This window comes from Leptidea sinapis, chromosome 29, assembly GCF_905404315.1.
Source record: "Leptidea sinapis chromosome 29, ilLepSina1.1, whole genome shotgun sequence".
Taxonomy (NCBI): Eukaryota; Metazoa; Arthropoda; class Insecta; order Lepidoptera; family Pieridae; genus Leptidea; species Leptidea sinapis.
In genome coordinates, this window is record NC_066293.1 from 6,909,224 (window position 1) to 6,929,930 (window position 20,707).

The following is a 20,707-nucleotide window of genomic DNA, read 5'->3' on the forward strand; positions in this document are numbered from 1 at the left end:
TTCAAGGCTACCAACATTGCGAAAAGTCCACCATCTTTGGGCAGCTGATATTTGTGTTATTTAAATATTTTGTGAAAATAAAGTGACCCTGTGATTGAAAATGGGCGCCTCTTTCGTTCCTATCACCATCTTTACAGTTTTCTGGGGTGTGATTGGGATTGTGTGCCCATTTTTTGCTCCTAAAGGACCTAATAGAGGGTTGGTATATTTATCAGTATACTGAAGTAGATTTTCTACGAATATTCATTTCTTATTCCATTGGTTTTGTTCCAGAATCATCCAGGTGGTGTTAATGTTAACGGCTGCCACTTGCTGGTTATTGTGAGTATCATTTCATTCCATCTTTTAGTACTTTTTATCACTCATTCCTATTACCTTCAAGGTGCAGCATACCTGAGATTAAAATTTCTGTATTTTAGATATCATATAGACCTTTAATTTAATGGCTCTTCGTTTGTATTTGTCAACTGAAAAATATTGTCAGAGCTCATGAACAAGTTGTAGTTGTTTGCTTTTCCTAATAAAAAAATAATAGACAATGTTAATTGATAAAATTGTTTTTGAAATTGATTCTTTAATTGAAGATTTTCATGATTTCACTGTTTAGTTCCTGCACATTTATTTATCATAGTAATTAATAACCAAATAACTTATTTATTTCTGATTAACACTTGAAATATTTCATAATACATTCTTTAATTTTGAGATTATATTTTCTGTACTAGAACCCTCTAAAGTCAAGGCCTATTCCAGAGACTGCCAGTATATTCAATCTTAGGCCCTCCACATACAGCAAGGCCAAGCCACTTCCATGATTCATGCTCAGTGGTCTAAATATAGATTAATAGGTCTAATATCTCCTGCTTTTACACTTTATACCTTCCATTTGATTGCTTGGGATGACCACCTTTCATTTTGGAATCTAGATTTCTGCTATATTTTGTTATCCTTAGTCCTTTCTGTAAAAAGTAATAAGTTTTACTTTACTTGACATGACTGATATTTTTTTTTAGTAAATCCATACATTAAATTCTTTCAATAAGAATTTCATTTTTTTATTTATCGAAATAATATTGTAAAAATACTATAATATACTAGCAGATTGTCGTGCTGATGTGTGCATATCTCCACACTCATGTTTAACCCCTTGTCTGTGAAGTTTGACATAATAGGAAACCCACATCTGTGAAACTGAATATCAACTGTCCACAGATAGGGAAGATACCTCATTGTCCATAAATTGCTTTTTCTCTTGTTTTTGTTTGCAAATAGACTGAGTAAGTTATTTATCTTACTTATTCATTAAATTTGCTGTGATACTGCAGCCTATCGAAACTCTAAGAAAAATGTGATTCACTAAATTGTATAAAACATGCAGTCATTGATAGATTGACAGATGATGGCTATAAAAAATATAGATAGCTGAAATCCACTATTTTTTAAGCAACTGTTCGCTTTCAAACTTAGCCGGATTATACTTTGTCTTTATCTCCATACTGTCAAATGACTGCACATTTCATACTAAACTAAATTTCAATTATTAATTAGACAGTCCCGCCTCTTATGATGTAGTATTAATATTCTCTTTGTGATACTGTATCCACTAAATATAAGTGACATATAAGTGTCCTCCAACAAATAAATTGTAATGGAAAAACTAATTTATGTAAATGAATAAGAAATTATCATGGTGGTGCAGGTTAGTGCTAGACTGGGTTTCAGGTGCATATTAATTATTAAAAATGTAAGACAAAGATAAAAAATACCTTTCGCTATTCATTTCACAGCTATCCTTCGTAATTTGAAAGCACTGAATTCCTAAAAATTTAAATAAACATGCATGAACTATGACCAAATGGCATAGACACAACAGCTATTTAGGTCACTCTAAATCAGTGTTTAACCAAACAAATAGGTGAGCTGTGTGGTTTCATATCATACAGCTTTATTGGCACAAGCTTAAATATATTTAATATTTTTATAGGTTTCTATTTATGAAGAAAATTGAAAAAAAAAACTTTTCTCCTTTTTTATAAGTACAGGTTAGGTTAATTAGGTCCAACTCACTCTTGTCCAGTTTCTTTTAATTCTTATCAAACATTTTATCTTTTCAGCTGGCTGTGTGCTTATATGGCCCAGATGAACCCACTGATAGGACCCAGATTGAACAATGAGACACTCATCTGGATAGCTCGCAGCTGGGTAAGGCATCTTATGTACTTGTTTTGAATCACCAGGCTTATATTCCGATGGCTTAGTTGCCTTTGCCCACTAGCTTTTATTGCGTAGTTACGTCCTTTTGAATTCAATTCTAACATGGAGTGGTGAAAACCTATAACTATACCATAAGATCATTTTCATCATCCTAATAACTAATTCATTGTATTTAAGTTTTTTTAATTTTTTTTTTATGGAAGAGGAGGTCATACGAGCGTACGGGTCACCTGATGTTACGTGATCACCGCCGCCCACACTCTCTTGAAACACCAAAGAACTCATAAGAGAGTTGCCAGCCTTTTAGAAAAGTGTACGCGCGAAACATCGCACAAGGAAGCTCATTCCACAATGTGGTTGTATTCCACACATCCAGTCGGTGGGGATGATATCATCATTTTTGGCGGGCCTCGGCAACCCAAGTGCATGATCTATTGCCACTCCTGCCGCTGCCCTTCAGCCAAATGCGTTCATGGATACACTCTTTGACGAACAACCTACACAACACCCAATTTATAAATGTCTCAAGCTGTAGAAAAAATCGAATCCTGCAGTATCGCCCAAACTGACACGTCGACTTATCAGTTTAAACAGACACGATATCCGAATCATGGTGGGGGTCAAACATCACTAAACGAGCACGTTTTCACACTCGGCGTAACAGAAAGTCCTGACTGCGCAGTCTGTCAGGACGAAACGGCCACTCGCGTAATCCTGGAATGTGCGTAGGTGGGCCAATTCGAAGAAGTCTACTAACACAGAATGTTCTGAAGTGCTGGAAGGAACTGGGCTGGCTGGAGTAACTGGCGAATACTGCACGCAAATGGTTGCAACTAAATGGTTTACCGTACCATACCGTTATTTGTGGCGTGTTGTGCGAACATCCCACAAATTACCGCGCATTACGCTCAACACCTGGTGTCAAGAGAGCAATCGCCGGCCTTAAAGGTGGAAGTATACTCTATCCTCGAAGGTCCCTAGGTCGTATAGTTCGGGATAACTGCAGTTATTGGTTCTAGTGAACTGGCAGTATGAGGCAAAAATTTCTAGCAAGGGGGTTTTTGATCAATTTCGTATTTGACATAATGCCTTGTAGGTAGTAATAACCTAATATATATAAGTACTAACTAATGGAGAGCCGGTTTTTGTTTCGGTTATATTCAAATTCAAATATTTTTATTCAAAATAGAATAAGATTATCACTTAAGGAAAGTCAAAAACTACCACCCATTCGAAAAAGGATGCCTCAGACCTAAAAATATAAAATAAAATTGTACAATAAAATATATTGTTTGCAAAAACTACATAACCGATCGGAATAACATAATTTGCAGCGTTTTTCGAAAAATGTTTTAGTATGTTGGTGTATTCTTATCCGGAACCTTTATTTGTTTCACTTAGAAATATATAAATATACATATATATTCGCAATACAAATAATTCAGTCAAAGACATTTCATTACATGTGACAATTCATACAATGAGCGGGCTCGGGTACTTAATTTATATGACAAAACAATGTTTGCGGATCAGCACTTGGAAGTAATATACAAATTTTAATAACAGTATGTTTTTTTTTTCAGGGCAATAAGGCAGTATAAGCTGTTATCAGAGTCTTCGAAATTATTTATAAAACTGTAATTAAAGAATAATTTAAATCCAGTATTTTCAAATTTAATGCAACAATCCACTATTTTGATTGAACCACATTGTGAACAACTTTCTATTATTCAATAAGGCTATGAACTTTGCATCTAAGCTAGAATTTAAAAATCATTCCCAAAAATTTGTTATAAAAAATTATAAGTTGACAAAAATGGTTATTGTGTTAGTGTTGGCATTCTTGTAATAATTTTTCTTAATAGATATTAAGATGTAAATAATATCTCTGAACTTTTGAAGCATTTTAAATCAGCAAAATATATTATGTTGTATTTATATTAAACATGACTTGAAGCAGGCTATATCAGCTAAGCAAATAACAGAAAAGCCAGTTAATAACATAAGTTTAAAAGTTTAGCTTATCGAATGAACCCTTGACACCCAAATGAATTTCAATATGTTTGATATTCCATCAATCATTACATATTTAAAGAGAACACTACTAAAATTTTTATTTAAAAATGGTAAAGGCTTACTTTACAGCCTAGCCTTAACAACGTGTGGATTGTATTGATTCTACAAATAGAAAATAACGCCATCTATGGGATGTTGCACAAACTTCTTTGACATCGTAATTTATGGTATTTGGGTGCTGCCAACTTATAGCTATTCTTATGAACGCATGATATTGTCATTAATATGTGTATGAATGTTTTTTTGATTCAATCTTGTTATATTTCATTCCATTTCCAGACTTGTAAAGATTATTGAAGTGTATATTAATTTGTAGATATATTCTGTTTAATAAATATAGTATTTAATGTTTTTCTTTGTATTTTATTTTCTATTTTTATTAATTGTTGCCTTTGGACTTTTTTATGTCACTTATTCCCTGACACTACCTCAGGACAGGTTTTGGAAACAAATGGATCACTGGGAGGGAACAAGCAGTGACTTGCCAGTAATTACGTATGTTTTTTGTGCTGCCAAAGAATAGATTTGCAATCAAACTCAAATATTTTTATTCAAAACAGGATATCAAATCACTTATTGAAAGGCAATAACTACCAACCATTCGTAAATTGATGCCTCCATGCCGTCAGCGGGCATGTTTTTTAATAAAATTTCGACATACTCTACTTCGTAAGTCATGTAGGTAATGACACTTAAAAATATTTGATATTCATTACACAGTAGTGTTAACTACTTTACTGTTTTAGCTTTATTATCTTATGTGAGGAGAAAATAAATAGATATTTATTATTTGATGACAAGAAGTGGCAAGAAACTCATTGCCACTATTTTAAATCAAAATTTACATTAACATTCTTCATCGTTATTATCCTTATCAGAACATTTCAATTAGGTACAATATAAGTAAAGCGATGCAACAAAAGAAAACGTCAAATAGTCAATGCCTTACATGAGTGAGTCAAAAAAGTAAATGTAAATTAAAACAAAAGTTATTGAGTACAGTAGTTGCATCATCCAAACACACCGTAAATTAATAAAGGTATTTTGCGAGTATTTTTTTAGCGCTTATAAAAAAAAACTTTAATTTTAAGAATCTGAAGCAGAGTTTCTAGTATCAGGATCATCCTGCCACCACAAGTAGCGCCCGTTCACGAGCATCGCCTCCTTCAACCATATTTTAGGGAAGGGGACGACCCGTCCCATGTCGCCGCCACAAGCAGTGACATTTAAGCGAGCATGATGAAGCCTGTTACGAGAACTCAATCAAATAACAAAAAAGAATCTTCATCTAGGTACATTTTACATATTATGCAATACTCACTAAATACCTCTTACAATTTGAGCCTCTCGATTGAGTCTCTTGCTTTTTTTTATGACAATAAGGGACAAGACTTTCAGCTGATGATAATTGACGCCCTGCCCATTAAAATGCAGTGCCGCTCAGGATTCTTGAAAAGTCCTAAAATTCTGAGTGGCACTACAACTGTGAAGTAAGATGTTAAGTCTCATTTGCCCAGTAGTTGCACTAGCTACGGCGCGCTTCAGACCGAAACACAATAATGTTTACACATTACTGCTTCGTGGCAGATAAAGGCGCCGTTGTGGTTCCATATACGGCATCCTGTGCAAAGGAGCCCCCCACTGGTAAACAACCGATCGGCTGCTGCTAGACAATCGAGGAAAACACGCCAGCTTTATTCAAATACTATTATATATTTTATTAAAAATACGGTATGATATCCTACTTATTATTTAATAGCCTGAGGATGGTCGCTCCATTCCCAATCTGCGGTATCATTAAGAAAGTCGTTTATGTTATTAATTATAAATTGTCAGGCAAACTTTTTTTTAACAATTCTTTTGAGTTTCGTAATACATTTGTTTTGAACACTTTCTGGGATCTTGTTGTAAAAGCATATGTACCCTACCAAATACTTACTAACTCGACTTAGTAGTAGCTGAGTAGTAAGCATTATAAGTTTATGTCTGTTCCTGGTGTTAACATTATGGTAATGACAGTTTCTAGGAAATTCTCTTATGTGCCTATATACATACATAACATTATCAAGAATATATTGAGATGCAACAGTTAAAATGTTTATTTCTTTAAATTTTGCTCTCATTTATTCTGTAGGACCTAGGTTATAAATAGTCAAGAACTACAAAACTAGTTAACAATAAAGTACTTAATTATTTATGCAAGTCAAAACTGTTTGAGCAAGAAACGTGAAATTTATTGAAGTGAAAATTTCTTTTGGCGCACCGCACACATATTTTTTTGTAGGTAATAAATAAGGCTGATCCGTCACGCTTTGAGGTGAAAGGCACGATCGGGTGAACTCGGGACCTCCGAGTGTACCCGAGCGACAATGGTACAGACAGCTGCGCTTCACTGCTAAACGGTGAAAGGCAAAATCGGGTGAACTCGGAACCTCCGAGTGTACCCGAGCGACAAAGATACAGACAGCTGCTCTTCACTGCTAAACAGTGAATGGCGAAATCGGGTGAACTCAGGACCTCCGAGTGTACCCGAGCGACAAAGATACAGACAGCTGCTCTTCGCTGCTGAACGGCGACAGGCTCAATCGAGTGAACTCGGGACCGCCGAGTGTACCCGAGCGAGAAAGATACAGACACCTGCTCTTCGCTGCCGAACGGTGACAGGCTCAATCGAGTGAACTCGGGACCGCCGAGTGTACCCGAGCGAGAAAGATACAGACAGCTGCTCTTCGCTGCTGAACGGTGACAGGCTCGATCGAGTGAACTTGGGACCGCCGAGTGTATCCGAGCGAGAAAGATACAGACAGCTGCTCTTCGCTGCTGAACGGTGACAGGCTAGATCGAGTGAACTTGGGACCGCCGAGTGTACCCGAGCGAGAAAGATACAGACAGCTGCTCTTCGCTGCTGAACGATGACAGGCTCGATCGAGTGAACTTGGGACCGCCGAGTGTACCCGAGCGAGAAAGATACAGACAGCTGCTCTTCGCTGCTGAACGGTGACAGGCTCGATCGAGTGAACTTGGGACCGCCGAGTGTACCCGAGCGAGAAAGATACAGACAGCTGTTCTTCGCTGCTGAACGGTGACAGGCTCGATCGAGTGAACTTGGGACCGCCGAGTGTACCCGAGCGAGAAAGATACAGACAGCTGCTCCTCGCTGCTGAACGGTGACAGGCTCGATCGGGTCAACTCGGGACCGCCGAGTAATAATTAAGTAGCAAGTAATCATTGTCATTATTTCTTATTTTAGTTATCTCAAACTCATTGTATCCGTTGTAGAATACGACAATGAAAACAAATAATTCGATTTATATAGAATTGAATAAAAAATAATTCTAATATCTGACTTGTTTCATAAATACGACGATAATACTACAGAATATATAATATTATTTTACCTAAATCGATTACAATTGCCAATGAAGTTTTCACTTCTACCATGCGGTCTTAAGCACACCTCCTCATTTTGCATTGTTAAAAATTGTCTTTAATATTATATGGCAATCTTTACACAATTAATGAATAATGTGTAGATTTATGTAGTGGTAACACTCGTTCAAATACATGTAAACTTATTAAACCACATATATTAAATTAACAGTATAAGGAAAATAATTTTGCAATTGATCCAAGATGGCCGCTTCAGCTGTAGTTACTAATATATCGGTTGTTACTGTTTTTTGGGGTTTTGTTGGTATTGTGTGTCCATATTTTGTTCGAAGAGGACCAAACAGAAGGTTGGTACATATTTAATTAACTTGGGCTCCTGAATTCTGCAACGATCCTGTAATTCCTTTGGTGTTGCAAGAGAATGTGGGCAGCGGTGATTTCTTAACATCATGTAATCCGTAAGCTCGTTTGTCCTCCTCTTCCATAAAAAGATAACATATGAACCTTTTATCGCTTCCTTTGCCATATTTATTGAAAGGGACCCGTCCCATGACCTTACCAAAAGTGTGAATTACCGAGAATGACGAAGTTTTCCTCCTTTTCTGTTTCAGAGTAATCCAGGTTATGCTGATGCTAACTGCTGCTAGCTGCTGGCTATTGTAAGTTTTATTTTATTTTCAGGGTTCCATACCTCAATAGGAAAAATCAGAACCCTTATAGGTTACTTTGTTGTACGGCCATTTGTCTATCTGTCTGTCAAGACCCTTTATCTTGGGAGCACTTAGAGTAAAACCTTTGTTACATCAGTGGGCGTGACTTTGCAAACGGCACTTATGATTGGAGAGTCTGGATTGCGTCACTAAAATGGCGGTATGTCCCTCTCGCAACTCGCGAGTATTATACAGTGTAATAATAATATTGAATTAACCCGAAACAAAGAACATATGAATAATTTATATTAGAGTTTATTATAGCAAACATTTATCAAGAATTACTTAATAATAAGTAGGTATTACCGTTTTCCTTAAAGATAACCACCGTACGTCATGATCCTGTGAAAACAACTGAAGTACACTAATCAATCGGTAAAAACATTCGTGTACTCTCTAATCTTTCTAACGGCGTATGCAGCAGAGCTGAGTCTATCTACTATTTGGGCAATATGTGGACCCTATTAGAGATTTTTATCTACCGTGATATTCAAGAAGACTGTAGTGTCCACAAGTTCCAAGCTCTGGTCATTTATAAGTACGTTGGTTTGTACCTCCGCTGTGTTTGGTTGAAATATAATGAACCGTAAACTTTTATCATCAATTCAGCAGGATTATCTTTATGAGAAAAACTGGCCAGTAAGTCATTGCAAATCTTTCTAATCAATATTTATTGCTTCATAATTATACAAGTAATTTTATTATAATCTATTTAAAGCAGTGGCAAATTACAACACTACTTCATGCCTTAAGAGCGGCCTACCCGTCATATTTTTCATACAAATGCTCGAACCTGATAAAAGGCGTTTTAACGCATCTTTCTTTAAAAAATTCTGATAGGTATATTGTGCATTGTATCTAAGTTTCTATCGAAGCAGAAAATTCAAATTTCAAGAAAAAAAATATGTATAACTTATTCTCCAATTGTGCAAAGAACAGATCTTTGCACAAATTTACACAAATTTTGGCCGTTCACAATGCGTGAATTAATTGTAAAAGTAAAGGAACAGTGCGATAGAAACCTCGCCCATGTAATGGAGATTCTATATGATCAACATTTATTTGACATATTTGTAAGGATTATTCAGAAACTCGTAGTCCCTATAAGAAGTTTTATCTAATTTCTGCTCTCTATTTGTCGTTCAATGTTATCTCTTTCTCTTACTCGTTGACGTTGATAGAAACAATATTGGACGCCGCTAGATTATGGGTGCCACAGCGGAGCCTAATTCTGCCGTGAAGCAGTAATGTGTAAACAATATTGTGTTTCGGTCTGAAGGGCCGCCGTAGCTAGTGAAATTACTGGGCAAATGAGATTTAACATCTTATGTCTCAAGGTTACAAGCGCAATTGTAGTGCCGCTCAATATTGTTGGGTTTTTCAAGAATCGGATTTGGTACGGCCGCACCATGGGACAGGGTCCGGTAGCGGACTTTATGGTGTAGTCCGACCAAATCCGACTATGTGTTTAGGCTATTAGGGAAGGACCCGCGCCATTACGCCACTGTTCTAAGGATATCCGTATGGTGTCTAGCAGTGTGCAAGTTTATTTGGACTTAAAATTAATTAATAACTATAATTTTTTTCAGTTGGCTCTGTACCTACGTGGCTCAAATGAACCCGCTTATCGGACCTAAGTTGAAAAATAGAACTTTGATATGGATAGCGCATAAATGGGTAAAATAACCTTATTATATTAAATATAATAATAATTGTGTGACTAGGGATGAAACAAGACGATAACAGACGAGGGAGAAGTTGCCTGTCTGAGATTCTACTTGGTTTTTAAACCTAGATCAAAATTATTTTCAAATAAGTTATATTATATATATATACTGCTTATTTTATATTTGCTTTGCAAAGTCTGGGAATGGGACCGAAAAAATTTAGTCCAATTTAGACACTAAGGAGACAAAAATTTGTGCGTTCACCGCTAAAAAGCCTGCCTTTTTCGTATCCCCTATCGATTCGAGATCACTCCTCCAACTACCACAGTCTGTATCGGCATACTTGGCATTGATATATCGAGTGACGTTCAGTTCCGTCGTCACTTGGAAGAGAAGGCCAATTTGTTCTCTAAAAAGCTTGGTGTACTCAGTAAGGTGAGAGATCGTACAGCGGTCGCGAGTCGGCCTCACATGGAGTACTGTTCTCACCTCTTGGCGGGTGCTCCCCAGTACCAGTTCTTCCCATTCAATTTCCAAAATTTCGTTATGATTGGTTTACATTTTGCTGAAGGAAATTGTCGAATGCAAAACCCTGATTCTTGAGTTTTCAAATTACAATTTTTAGGTTAGACAGTATGTTGTTTGTGAATTCTTAAATCTGGAGAAGACTTATGTTTCTCTCAAATTGATCGTAGTACAACGCGTCAATTAAGGGTCAAAATAAGGGACGAGACGAGCAGGACGTTCGGCTCATGGTTATTGATACGCCCTACTCATTACAATTCAGTGCCACTCAGGAGGATGAAAAATCCTAAACCTCTGAGCGGCACTACAATTGTGCTGGTCACCTTGAGACTAAAGATGTTAAGTCTCATTTGCCCAGTATATTCACTATTAGCTACGGCGCCCTTCAGACCAAAACACAGTAATGTTTACACATTACCATTAACCGCCTCACGGCAGAAATTGGCGCCATTGTGGTACTGGGTACCATGGTAATAATGTAGCCGGCTTCCTGTGCAAAGGATCCTCCCACTGGTGATTACATTCATACATTAAAATATCTTACACTTACACTTGACAAAAAGTGAATTAGCCATAGTAAGAGCCATAAATTTTTCCCGCGTTGGGTTACCATCCATCCGGATTAATCCGGTCATGTCCGGACTTTTAGACTGTAGTCAACATTTTGTCCGGCCCTCTAACGTTGTCGGATTTTATATTAATTAGATGGAATATAGTAACTACATATTAACTAAATAACTAACATATTAATCAAATAAGTTTGCAATCCTTACGAGATTTTAAATCTAGACGAGATCAAATAAAAAGTCCTGACTTTTATTGAAATGTTTTTGCTTTTTGCCAGGAATTTCAAAATAACTAAATTATGGTAACTCTATTCCCGCGTGACAACGTAATATAGACTTGTACTGTTACATATTCTTTGACATAGTGTAAATTAAATAATTTTCGATTTGAACGTCTGTCATCTAAATACAAGACAAGGTGATTTTACATTGTGACTGGTATATTTGTGGCATTAAGCAGATCTTTTAATGGGGCTTACAATAATTTAATAGGACATTTACGTTTCATATTACTATTAGGATTGGACTATTTGTAAGCGAGGCATCACATAAAATGGAGTTAGCTTTCCAATGATATTATAGTATTAAAAGAGGTAGATACGTCACTAGCGCGCCGAAAATCAATCGCCTAAATTGAGTCAATTGTTTCATTTACTACATGAACTCATGAATGAATAGTAATTTAGGCATAAATCACGGTGTACGGTAAAAAATCATATCTGATGAATTAACTGTATTTTTTCTATACAAATATGACGCAATTAGCATATTAGAGTTATCTCTTTTTCGCTTGCGATAATTGCATTGACTATCCTTCTTTGACGTGTAATCGTAATGTAGTGTGCTATTGCAATGTTAAATTATTCATGTGTGCGTTAGTGTATCATTTTCAATCACCGAAGTTTGTCTACGTAACTTATCTATACCTTTAAATATCATTGTTAGCTTTCTAATTATTAGACATTTTCTTTTTAAGAGCCAGAGGTTAAGCTAATTTGCCAGATCAGTAAGTGGAAGGAATCATCAAGCAAGCCATTTTACAATAAAAATCACTTTATTTACAAATGTAAATTGTTAATAGTCATTCAAATGTTATGTAATGTTAATAGATTGAGCCATCATTTACGGTAGTCAACTTTTTGTAGAAGAAGTATGACTCATTTCAGTTATGGTTACGAAAGATATAAAGCACGGATTGATAAAAAGGAGTACCACACACTATTTAAATAAATAAAAATCTCCATAAAAGACGTGTGATGATAGTGGCTGTATTCAAGAAAGCCTGAGTTTTCTGGCTATGCTGTGATATTACCCCGTGCCCATGGGTGGCATGTAAAGAATATTTTAGCGTCTTCCACTAGTGTTTTAGATTTTAAAATACATGTTCTTACATGAAATAGAGTAGGTACCTATAATTATGCACCTTTACGGCCGTGGCATTATTAAAAAAACAACTGTGGGCGACTCTGATCTGTTTGAATACCATTGGACTGGCTGTTCCTATGTTTGACAGCAAAGCGCCACTCGCGAGCGTCCAGCGAACTAATTTTGATGTTTAATGGCTGCGAGAGAAGCGTACGGTACTCTGAAGTATTTTTGCATTTTGAATTAATTTCGTTCGTATTCCGTGTGATTTACAAATCGGAATCAACTTTATAAAGTACACTCTATCTATCGATGTTTGTTTAGCTGAGGTCGTCATCACTAGTTTTAATACCGCAGACTCTCGCTATGGCCTATTGGCTAAATGGTTAATATCAAACAGGCACAAAAGCATTTTGACAGCCACCAGTCCAGTGGTAATGGTAAATAGTAGATGTCAGTGGGTCAGTTGCATATGACCACACCACAGAAGAGAAACCTTCAAGAAGGCGAGTTTAATAAAACGAAATAATATTTTTGTATAATATTCCTATGAATATTATACAAAAATATTATGATTAGAATTTATAAGCTCGAGAAATCAAAATATCAATACGATCTATTATCAATCAAAAATTGTTTTTTTTTTTTTTTTCAATTAAAAAATTGAAAATTAAGGTACTAATAATATTATTCAACTTTGTTTTCAGGGCAATGTCAAGAAATAATGAAATGCAAATGAACAAAAAATAAAGATAATAAAATTAAGAAATATTTTGAATAAGGAACACTGAGAACAACTAAAATAGCTGATCAACAATTTTGTAATTTCTTCAATCCTAATGTCAAGTGTTCAAAGCTAATATTGAACCCGATAGATGGCGTATTTTCGATAATTATTTTTTATTAGTTAATAAAGTGACAGTGACAGAAGGCCATTATATGGCGGTAAAAAGTATAAACTACGCCGAAACAGAGTATTTCGTGAAATTATCGATTAGCAATGGTCAATCGCGTATTGTCTACAACGCATTGCAGTTCTTAGTATTTGAAGTGAAACTTCTAACGCGACTTCCAACAAGGTTGCGTTGGTAAAACGTAATAATAACAATTTTGTGCGATGTACACAGCGAGAGACCATCGAATATGGTCCGCTAACGGACCGCGTCCGATGGTTCGGCGGTACCAAATCCGATCATATGTTTAGGCTCTAAAAGTTCGATATCCCTTAAGCCGGATCTAGATATAATAACAAACGAAGAGTGAAAAAAGTGAGATTCGATGGCATTGCTATCGCTGTGTGTGGGTAGCCTTAAGGAAACTTACATATGTATTATTATTTTCTTCCATCACTCAACCATGTCATTGTCAACGTTATATAAGTCATTAAATATATAACAATTGACCCCGATTTTGTTTTGTAACCTTGTTCGCGGTGCGTCGAATTTTTGGCGCCAATCCAGAATTTACACGAAACGTCACGTGACTATTTGTGTGATGTACTTGACTTTTGAAAGACAGTTAAAGGCGCTTATTTATAGACCATTCAGACGAACAATACCAATGTTGTGCTAAATAGTGCCTAGTTTACTGGCTTTAGCAATGACGTTCTATACATATAGACAAATCACGTCGTATAAAATGAAGGCGGAATATGTAACATGCCACAAATTACACCATAATAATATTCGACTGCTGTATATATACATTGCCACATTTACTTCAGTTGGTTAAAATATTCTTGGTCAATAAGCAGCAACGTAATTACTAGTAGGTTGTTAACCAAGGGTCGAAATAATCAATTCCCGAGGTATTTTGACGCCCGAGCGCAGCGAGGTCGGCTATAGTCCGAGTAGGAATTGATTATTTTACCCGTGTTAAACACTTTACTTTTCATTTCGAATATGAGGAAAATAAAACTAGTTGTTTATCTAAACTATTTATTGATAATATATCATAATATTACCCAAACCTAGTAGTACCTATTTAAAATTAATTGTCAAATTAGGACAATTTATGTCGACTATTTAAATTTTAAATATGGAACTCACCGCGTAATTATTGCGGCTTATTCCACTCAAAGAAGTTTGTGCTAAGTTCACACTGGCTGTTTAGAAAGTCACATGGCCGCAGCATTTTTTTTAATTAGTTTTTTTTTTACATAAAACTCTTCACAGCTGAAAGCAGTTCTATTTTTGAAGTTCATTCCGGCCCTTAGGTGGGAAGTAATTTGTACGAGTTTTTCCTTCTCTATGGAGGGAAGCAGCATTTTCCACCCAATAATCAGATCAAGACAACATTACTTTCCGAGTATGAGAAATGAAGAACATTTATGCAGTTCAGGTTTAATTCTGACATTGACAGTTGACACACGACTACAGAGAAAATTATGCTTTCATTGTCTATAAGCATTAACTAATAACTGCAAATGATATGTCCATATATGTGTATAGAATTTATTTGTTAAACGTTATTGAGCTGAAGCGCTATAGAAAACTGTGTAAATAAATTAGAATGGCGTTCAGCTACGTGGTCAGACCGAGTGAATTGTCCAAACGTCTCCGATACACGCTACCAACGACATTTGGAAAAAATGAAAATGCATTTATTTTGGATGAAAATCTGACACATTCATACAAAAATGTTAATGAATATAAAATATATCCTTAATATTAATACTTAACTTACGTATAGAGAAGAACAAAAAGCAACACTAAATCTGGCTCTGGTGTTCCAAAACTGGAGTCCACTCAGTTATAGTTGTCTCCATACTTTAATGAGCATTACACTGACTTTCAGTGACCCCATTGTGTGACGTTTGGAGCTGAACTTATTTTTTTTTATTGTATATTATAGAGAAGTGAGAAGAAGAGAAGATATATATAAAGAGAAGAACAAAAGAGCGCCGCGGCACCTTATTCTTTGAATACTAAGACTTTGCTCAGACTTTACTAACAATACTTGCTAATTTACCAGTGCGAGGCTCCTTTGCACAGGATGCCGCCTAGATTATGGGTACCACAACGGCTCCTATTTCTGGCGTGAAACAGTAATGTGTAAACATTATTGTTAAACTTTGCTAGTAATTGAAACTAAAATGCCGGATTGCGTAGTAAAACTTTGTAAAAATAATTGTACTTGTACGACTTTTTTTAAACTATTTTCTTAAACTAATTTCTTGTATAGTCAAATTATATAACGCGCATAGAAGATTTTTGGAATGGTATTTTTCAATTAAAATAATAGATACTATTATGATTTAATTCGTATGTGTCCGTCTCTAATCTGTGCTAAAACCAATTAACCAAAGTCACAGTCATAGTCCAAATAATTGCGAAACTGAACACATCGCTCGACGAACAGATGGCCTTTGGGTTAGTAAAGTCTATGAAATCCATAGGCGACCACGTACGTAAGTAGGCTCCCCACAAGATAGAACAATCATCTGGTAAATATTCGCGAAATAGGTTGGATGAGGGCAGCGCAGGCCCGATCGTCGTTGCCTGACGCGACTTCTGCCCGGGAACGTCCAAGTCACTTGGAAACACTTATTTGAAATAAGGATCACCCCAACATTTATTTTCAGTAGGTACCTACCAAGTCGACCAGTTGACATTAGCCGTACTTCCGGCTGATGATGACGATATAATATATAAATATAAGACTAATTTTGTGACTATTTTGTACATTAAAATATTTAAATTAACATATATTCTAATTTTATTTAATTCAACTTTATAACGTTACTGGTCAGTATTAAACATAAGATACATATTTTTTTTTATGCTTTAAGGATAAATGTATTCACTTTTATAATAAAGTCCCAGCCACTGTTCAGACATTATCTATAAATAAATTTGAATGTTTTACTAAAAAAATGGGTCTGTAAATCCTACTACTTACTCCACAGCTGAATATCTAAGTGATCGGACAGCCTGGGACTAGATTATGATTATTTTATAGTAGCAGCAATGACAGTACAATATTGTATATTTTTATTAAAAAGAGTGCAAAAAAAGAATGCTGGGAGAGTTTCTTGCGCCGCATCTTCTCTCTCAGAGCATTTGTTTCCGAAGCGGTAGTTGTATCTAGTATATTAGAAATTAAAAAGAATTCTAAAGGAATCAATTTTGAGAAAAGAATTGCCTTTTATGCCTTTTAATATCGACACGAATTTAGAATAATATAGTGTCAATATTCTAACCCCTCGTTTACACCAAGGTATTATACACGTTTTTGACAAGTTTCATGCAAATTACAAATACAAGTTGTATGCAATGTTTTCAAAATACAATAACATAAAACTTGTCGTAGACAATATTTGTATGAAACATGTCTGATGAAATTGTTTGTCACCTATTAGTTGTCTACATGTATATGATCTCGTGTTTTATACTTGTAAATCCTACTACTTACTCCACAGCTGAATATCTAAGTGATGGGATAGCCTGTGACTTGTGTAGGACTTGTGTGGACCTTGTTGTAGGCTTGTAGCTAAACTTGTTTAAGACATGTCAGTGCAGAAGTTAATGAATTTGACAACACAATTGACTACTGGCACAGACAATAGAAAATGAAGGTACTGCGCAACTTTGCTTTATGAGTGCAGTATACTTGTTCAACATACAGAATGAAGGAAATTGAAGAATATCTCGCAAGTACTGGTAGCGATCCTTTTTGAGGAGACGATAGCAAGAAGGGGCCTATCGTTCCATATTGAATGATTTAAGAATAGAAGACAGAAGTGGATTTTGTTAAGATGAGACCAGTTTCAGAGGATTTGCTTCAAAAAGTTGCACAATACTTTTCTTAGCAACATTTACAGTATGAGATACTACTCTCACGAGATGCCATCACGCCGGCAGAGTAATTATTTTTTTTGTAGAAAATGAGGACAAACGAGCGTACGCAAGGGTCACCTGGTGATACTTGATCACCGCCGCACACATTCTCTTGCAGCACCAAAGGAATCACAGTAGCGTTGCCAGCCTTAAAGGAAGGCATACGCCCTTTTTTTTCTATTAGCTGTTTATTTGAGATTTCTAGCTACTGGTGACTTATATTCTTCTTTGTATTTGCATCGGATATCAAAGGCAGAATGTAGTTAATGCATTACTCATGCTTGAGAGACGATTATAAAAGTATCGAAAGAATATCCTAATATAAGCCGAGATAAATATTGCTAATAAAGCTTATGTCTCTGACCACTCGTATTTTCCACTAAAAAAAAGCGGTCTGTCCGGTAAATGTTTAAAACTTTATCCACCAAGCATGGATACAGTATAGAACTTGTTTTATATAAGTATACAGGTGTCCAAAGTTATGGGACATGAAGGGAAAGTACCTTAAATATCGAAGATAGGCTATTTTACTGAAAGAAGACTTTGTTATTTTTAAAAGTTAGTAATTCTGCATTCAAAGATTTTCTAAAAAATACCTGCCTCGTCTGGGAATCGAACCGACTAAGATGTAAAAAAAAACACCCCTACTCTTATGATGCCAATCGAAAGAATGGCCAAAAACAAATAACTCTTCTTAAGTAACATAGTATTTTAAAAGAATCCGCTGCCTGTTGATTTTCTTATCATTTTATGGTGAATACTCGATATGACATGGCACAATTCTGTTTGTAACCCGCCCACGTTCTCGTATCATTTTTTGTATAGCATATCTTTCACGTATCCCCAAAAGAAGAAATCTAATGGTGTAAGGTCCGAAGATCTGGCCGGCCATCTAATCGGTCCATTCGTACCAATCCAAGTAGGAAAGCATTCATTTTACTTTGTTCCTTTCTTTTAAAATACTATGTTACTTAAGAAGAGTTATTAGTTTTTGGCCATTCTTTCGATTGGCATTACAAAAGTAGGGGTGTTTTTTTTTTACATTTAAGTCGGTTCGATTCCCAGACGAGGCAAGTAATTTTTAGAAAATCTTTGAATGCAGAAGTTTGAAAGTTAGTAACTTTTAAAAATAACGTAAAGTCTTCTTTCAGTAAAATAGTCTATCTTCGATATTTAAGGTACTTTCCCTTCATGTCCTTTCATAACTTTAGGACACCCTGTATATATAGTATTATACATAAACTTCAATAAAATTAACAATACTTGTTAAAACATGTATGTTTGACGCAAATGTTTTACACTTGTATAAAATCTTGTTAGCAACACAGTGTGAACGCAAGAAAGTTTCAGACAATTGCAATACATGTTAGAAACAAAAAAATATGTTTTGACAAGTATTCTGCAAGTTTTGTATAGAACAAGTTTTTCACTTGTTTCTTGGTGTAAACGAGGGGTAAGGATGCGAAGTATTTGCACGTATCAAGTAATCATCAATTGTATATTTTAATAAACTATTGTCTGCTTAACTAATCAGAGGTTTTTTTTTTCTTATAACCCAAATGAAATGCAGAGTTCGTCTTTTGGCGCCGCTCGAACTTTGGCACCCTAGGCAACGCTCGTGTGCCAAACCATTTCGAGTCTAAATTAGTTTTATTTCGACCCATATGTAATCATATTACTAATATTGACACACTTTTTACACAAATTATCTTGCCCCAAGTTAAGAAAATATAGCCTGTGTTATGGGTTACAAGACAACGATATATTTAATACAATATACTTACTTAAACATACATATATTCATATAAACATACATAAATACATTTAAACATCCATGACTCGAAAACAAACATCTATATTCACCATATAAATGCTTGCACCTACCGGGATTCGAACCCAGGACCTCTAGCTTAGTAGGTAGGATCGCTAACCTAATAATAATAATATTAATCATACCTACATTATAGCCGATGGGTCACAAAATATCTTTATCTACCACGTGAAGTAAGGTTATTCAATCTTAAATTCTTACAAAATTGTTATCTGAATGATAAAACATTCCTTGATAACATTTGATTATTTTTAACCTTCATTTGTTATCGTCTTGTTAGATCTACACAAAAATATGTATAGACAGAGCCTACCTATGGTACTATGACCATTGGTTTTCTAGCAAGGTAGGCACTGTAGATCTAACAAGTCGTGGTTGAGCTTCGAAATTTGCAGTCTGGTCATTGCTTACCGTAGGTATTAAGTACAGTATAGCGTAAGGAAAAATTTTATGAGTAGGTGTTCAAAAGAACTTTGGTTTACATAATTAAACTAAATTAACTTTAACACTATATTCAATTATGTTCATAACGAGGTAATAATAATAATAAAGCTTTATTTATTCCGAATCACTTGTTACATTTTGTTTTTGTATACTTAAATAAGATATTATAAACTTAAATTAAAACAGTTAATTCAAAAGTAAACTAAGTTAGTAAAATTAATTAAAATTAAAATTAATGCTACTTATAGGTTTAATTCGGATCCCTTTCGGGTAAAAGCCTCCCTATCGGCCCTTGCCATTTTGTTATCTTAAGTGTCCATCTTTTGTCTTTTACTCTACAGATATGTCCAGCCCACTGCCATTTTTGCTTTAAAGCATATTCAAGAGCATTTGAAAGCTTGGTTTTCTTTCTTATAATCTCGCTTTTAATTTTTTAAATTTTCCTTAGCTTTAGGATGCTTCGTTCCATTGCTCTTTGTGTTGTTGTAATTTTTATTTTTTATTTTATTTGTGTAAACCCATGTTTGACTTCCGTATGTTAGGCTTGGCAGAAGGCATGTATCCATAACAATCTTTTTTTGTGCCAAGCTGTAATCTCCTTTGAGAATTTCTTTTTGTGCCAAAAATTTTTTCCAAGTTATGTTCACTCTTCGGTCTACCTCTTCTTCATTGCTAATTCTGCTGAAAGAGACCTGTTTACCCAGATACACATATTCGTTAACGTAGTCTATTTGTTTTCCATCCACATATATTGGTATCCTGTGTATATTAGTCACAACTTTAGTTTTGGACGAGTTCATATCCAGGCCGACTTTTTTGCTCTCTCTATTCAAGGTTTGTATCATGCACTCCAATTCGGCAGCTGTTTTCGCAAAAAGCACGATATCATCCGCAAACCTCAAGTGTGTCAAGTATTGATTCGTGATCTCGAGACCTTTATTTTTCCAATCAATTTTTTGGAAAACATTTTCTAGCACGGCTATGAACAGTTTAGGAGATATCGGGTCACCCTGCCTTACGCCTCTACCGATTCTAATCTCTTCTCCTCTTGTTTCTAGTTTTACTTGGCTTGTACTGTTGT

General features: G+C 35.4%; 2 protein-coding genes across 2 annotated transcripts; both read left to right on the forward strand.

The window, feature by feature from the left end:
* On the forward strand, positions 1-4,641 carry LOC126973374 (V-type proton ATPase subunit e 2-like). Its single transcript, XM_050820617.1, has 4 exons — positions 1-198; positions 274-321; positions 2,115-2,202; positions 3,798-4,641. The coding sequence occupies exons 1-4, from the start codon at positions 101-103 to the stop codon at positions 3,813-3,815; spliced, it is 252 nt and encodes an 83-aa protein (XP_050676574.1). The 5' UTR covers positions 1-100; the 3' UTR covers positions 3,816-4,641.
* A 3,151-nt stretch (positions 4,642-7,792) lies between these two features.
* On the forward strand, positions 7,793-13,915 carry LOC126973372 (V-type proton ATPase subunit e 2-like). Its single transcript, XM_050820613.1, has 4 exons — positions 7,793-8,027; positions 8,292-8,339; positions 9,980-10,067; positions 13,221-13,915. The coding sequence occupies exons 1-4, from the start codon at positions 7,924-7,926 to the stop codon at positions 13,236-13,238; spliced, it is 258 nt and encodes an 85-aa protein (XP_050676570.1). The 5' UTR covers positions 7,793-7,923; the 3' UTR covers positions 13,239-13,915.
* The last annotated feature ends 6,792 nt before the right edge of the window (positions 13,916-20,707 follow it).

Coding starts and splice junctions, on each gene's coding strand:
- LOC126973374 (XM_050820617.1), top strand. CDS start 101: ATGGGCGCCTCTTTCGTTCCTATCACCATCTTTACAGTTTTCTGGGGT. Junction 199..273: donor CCTAAAGGACCTAATAGAGG/GTTGGTATATTT, acceptor GTTTTGTTCCAG/AATCATCCAGGTGGTGTTAA. Junction 322..2,114: donor GCTGCCACTTGCTGGTTATT/GTGAGTATCATT, acceptor TTATCTTTTCAG/CTGGCTGTGTGCTTATATGG.
- LOC126973372 (XM_050820613.1), top strand. CDS start 7,924: ATGGCCGCTTCAGCTGTAGTTACTAATATATCGGTTGTTACTGTTTTT. Junction 8,028..8,291: donor CGAAGAGGACCAAACAGAAG/GTTGGTACATAT, acceptor TTTCTGTTTCAG/AGTAATCCAGGTTATGCTGA. Junction 8,340..9,979: donor GCTGCTAGCTGCTGGCTATT/GTAAGTTTTATT, acceptor AATTTTTTTCAG/TTGGCTCTGTACCTACGTGG.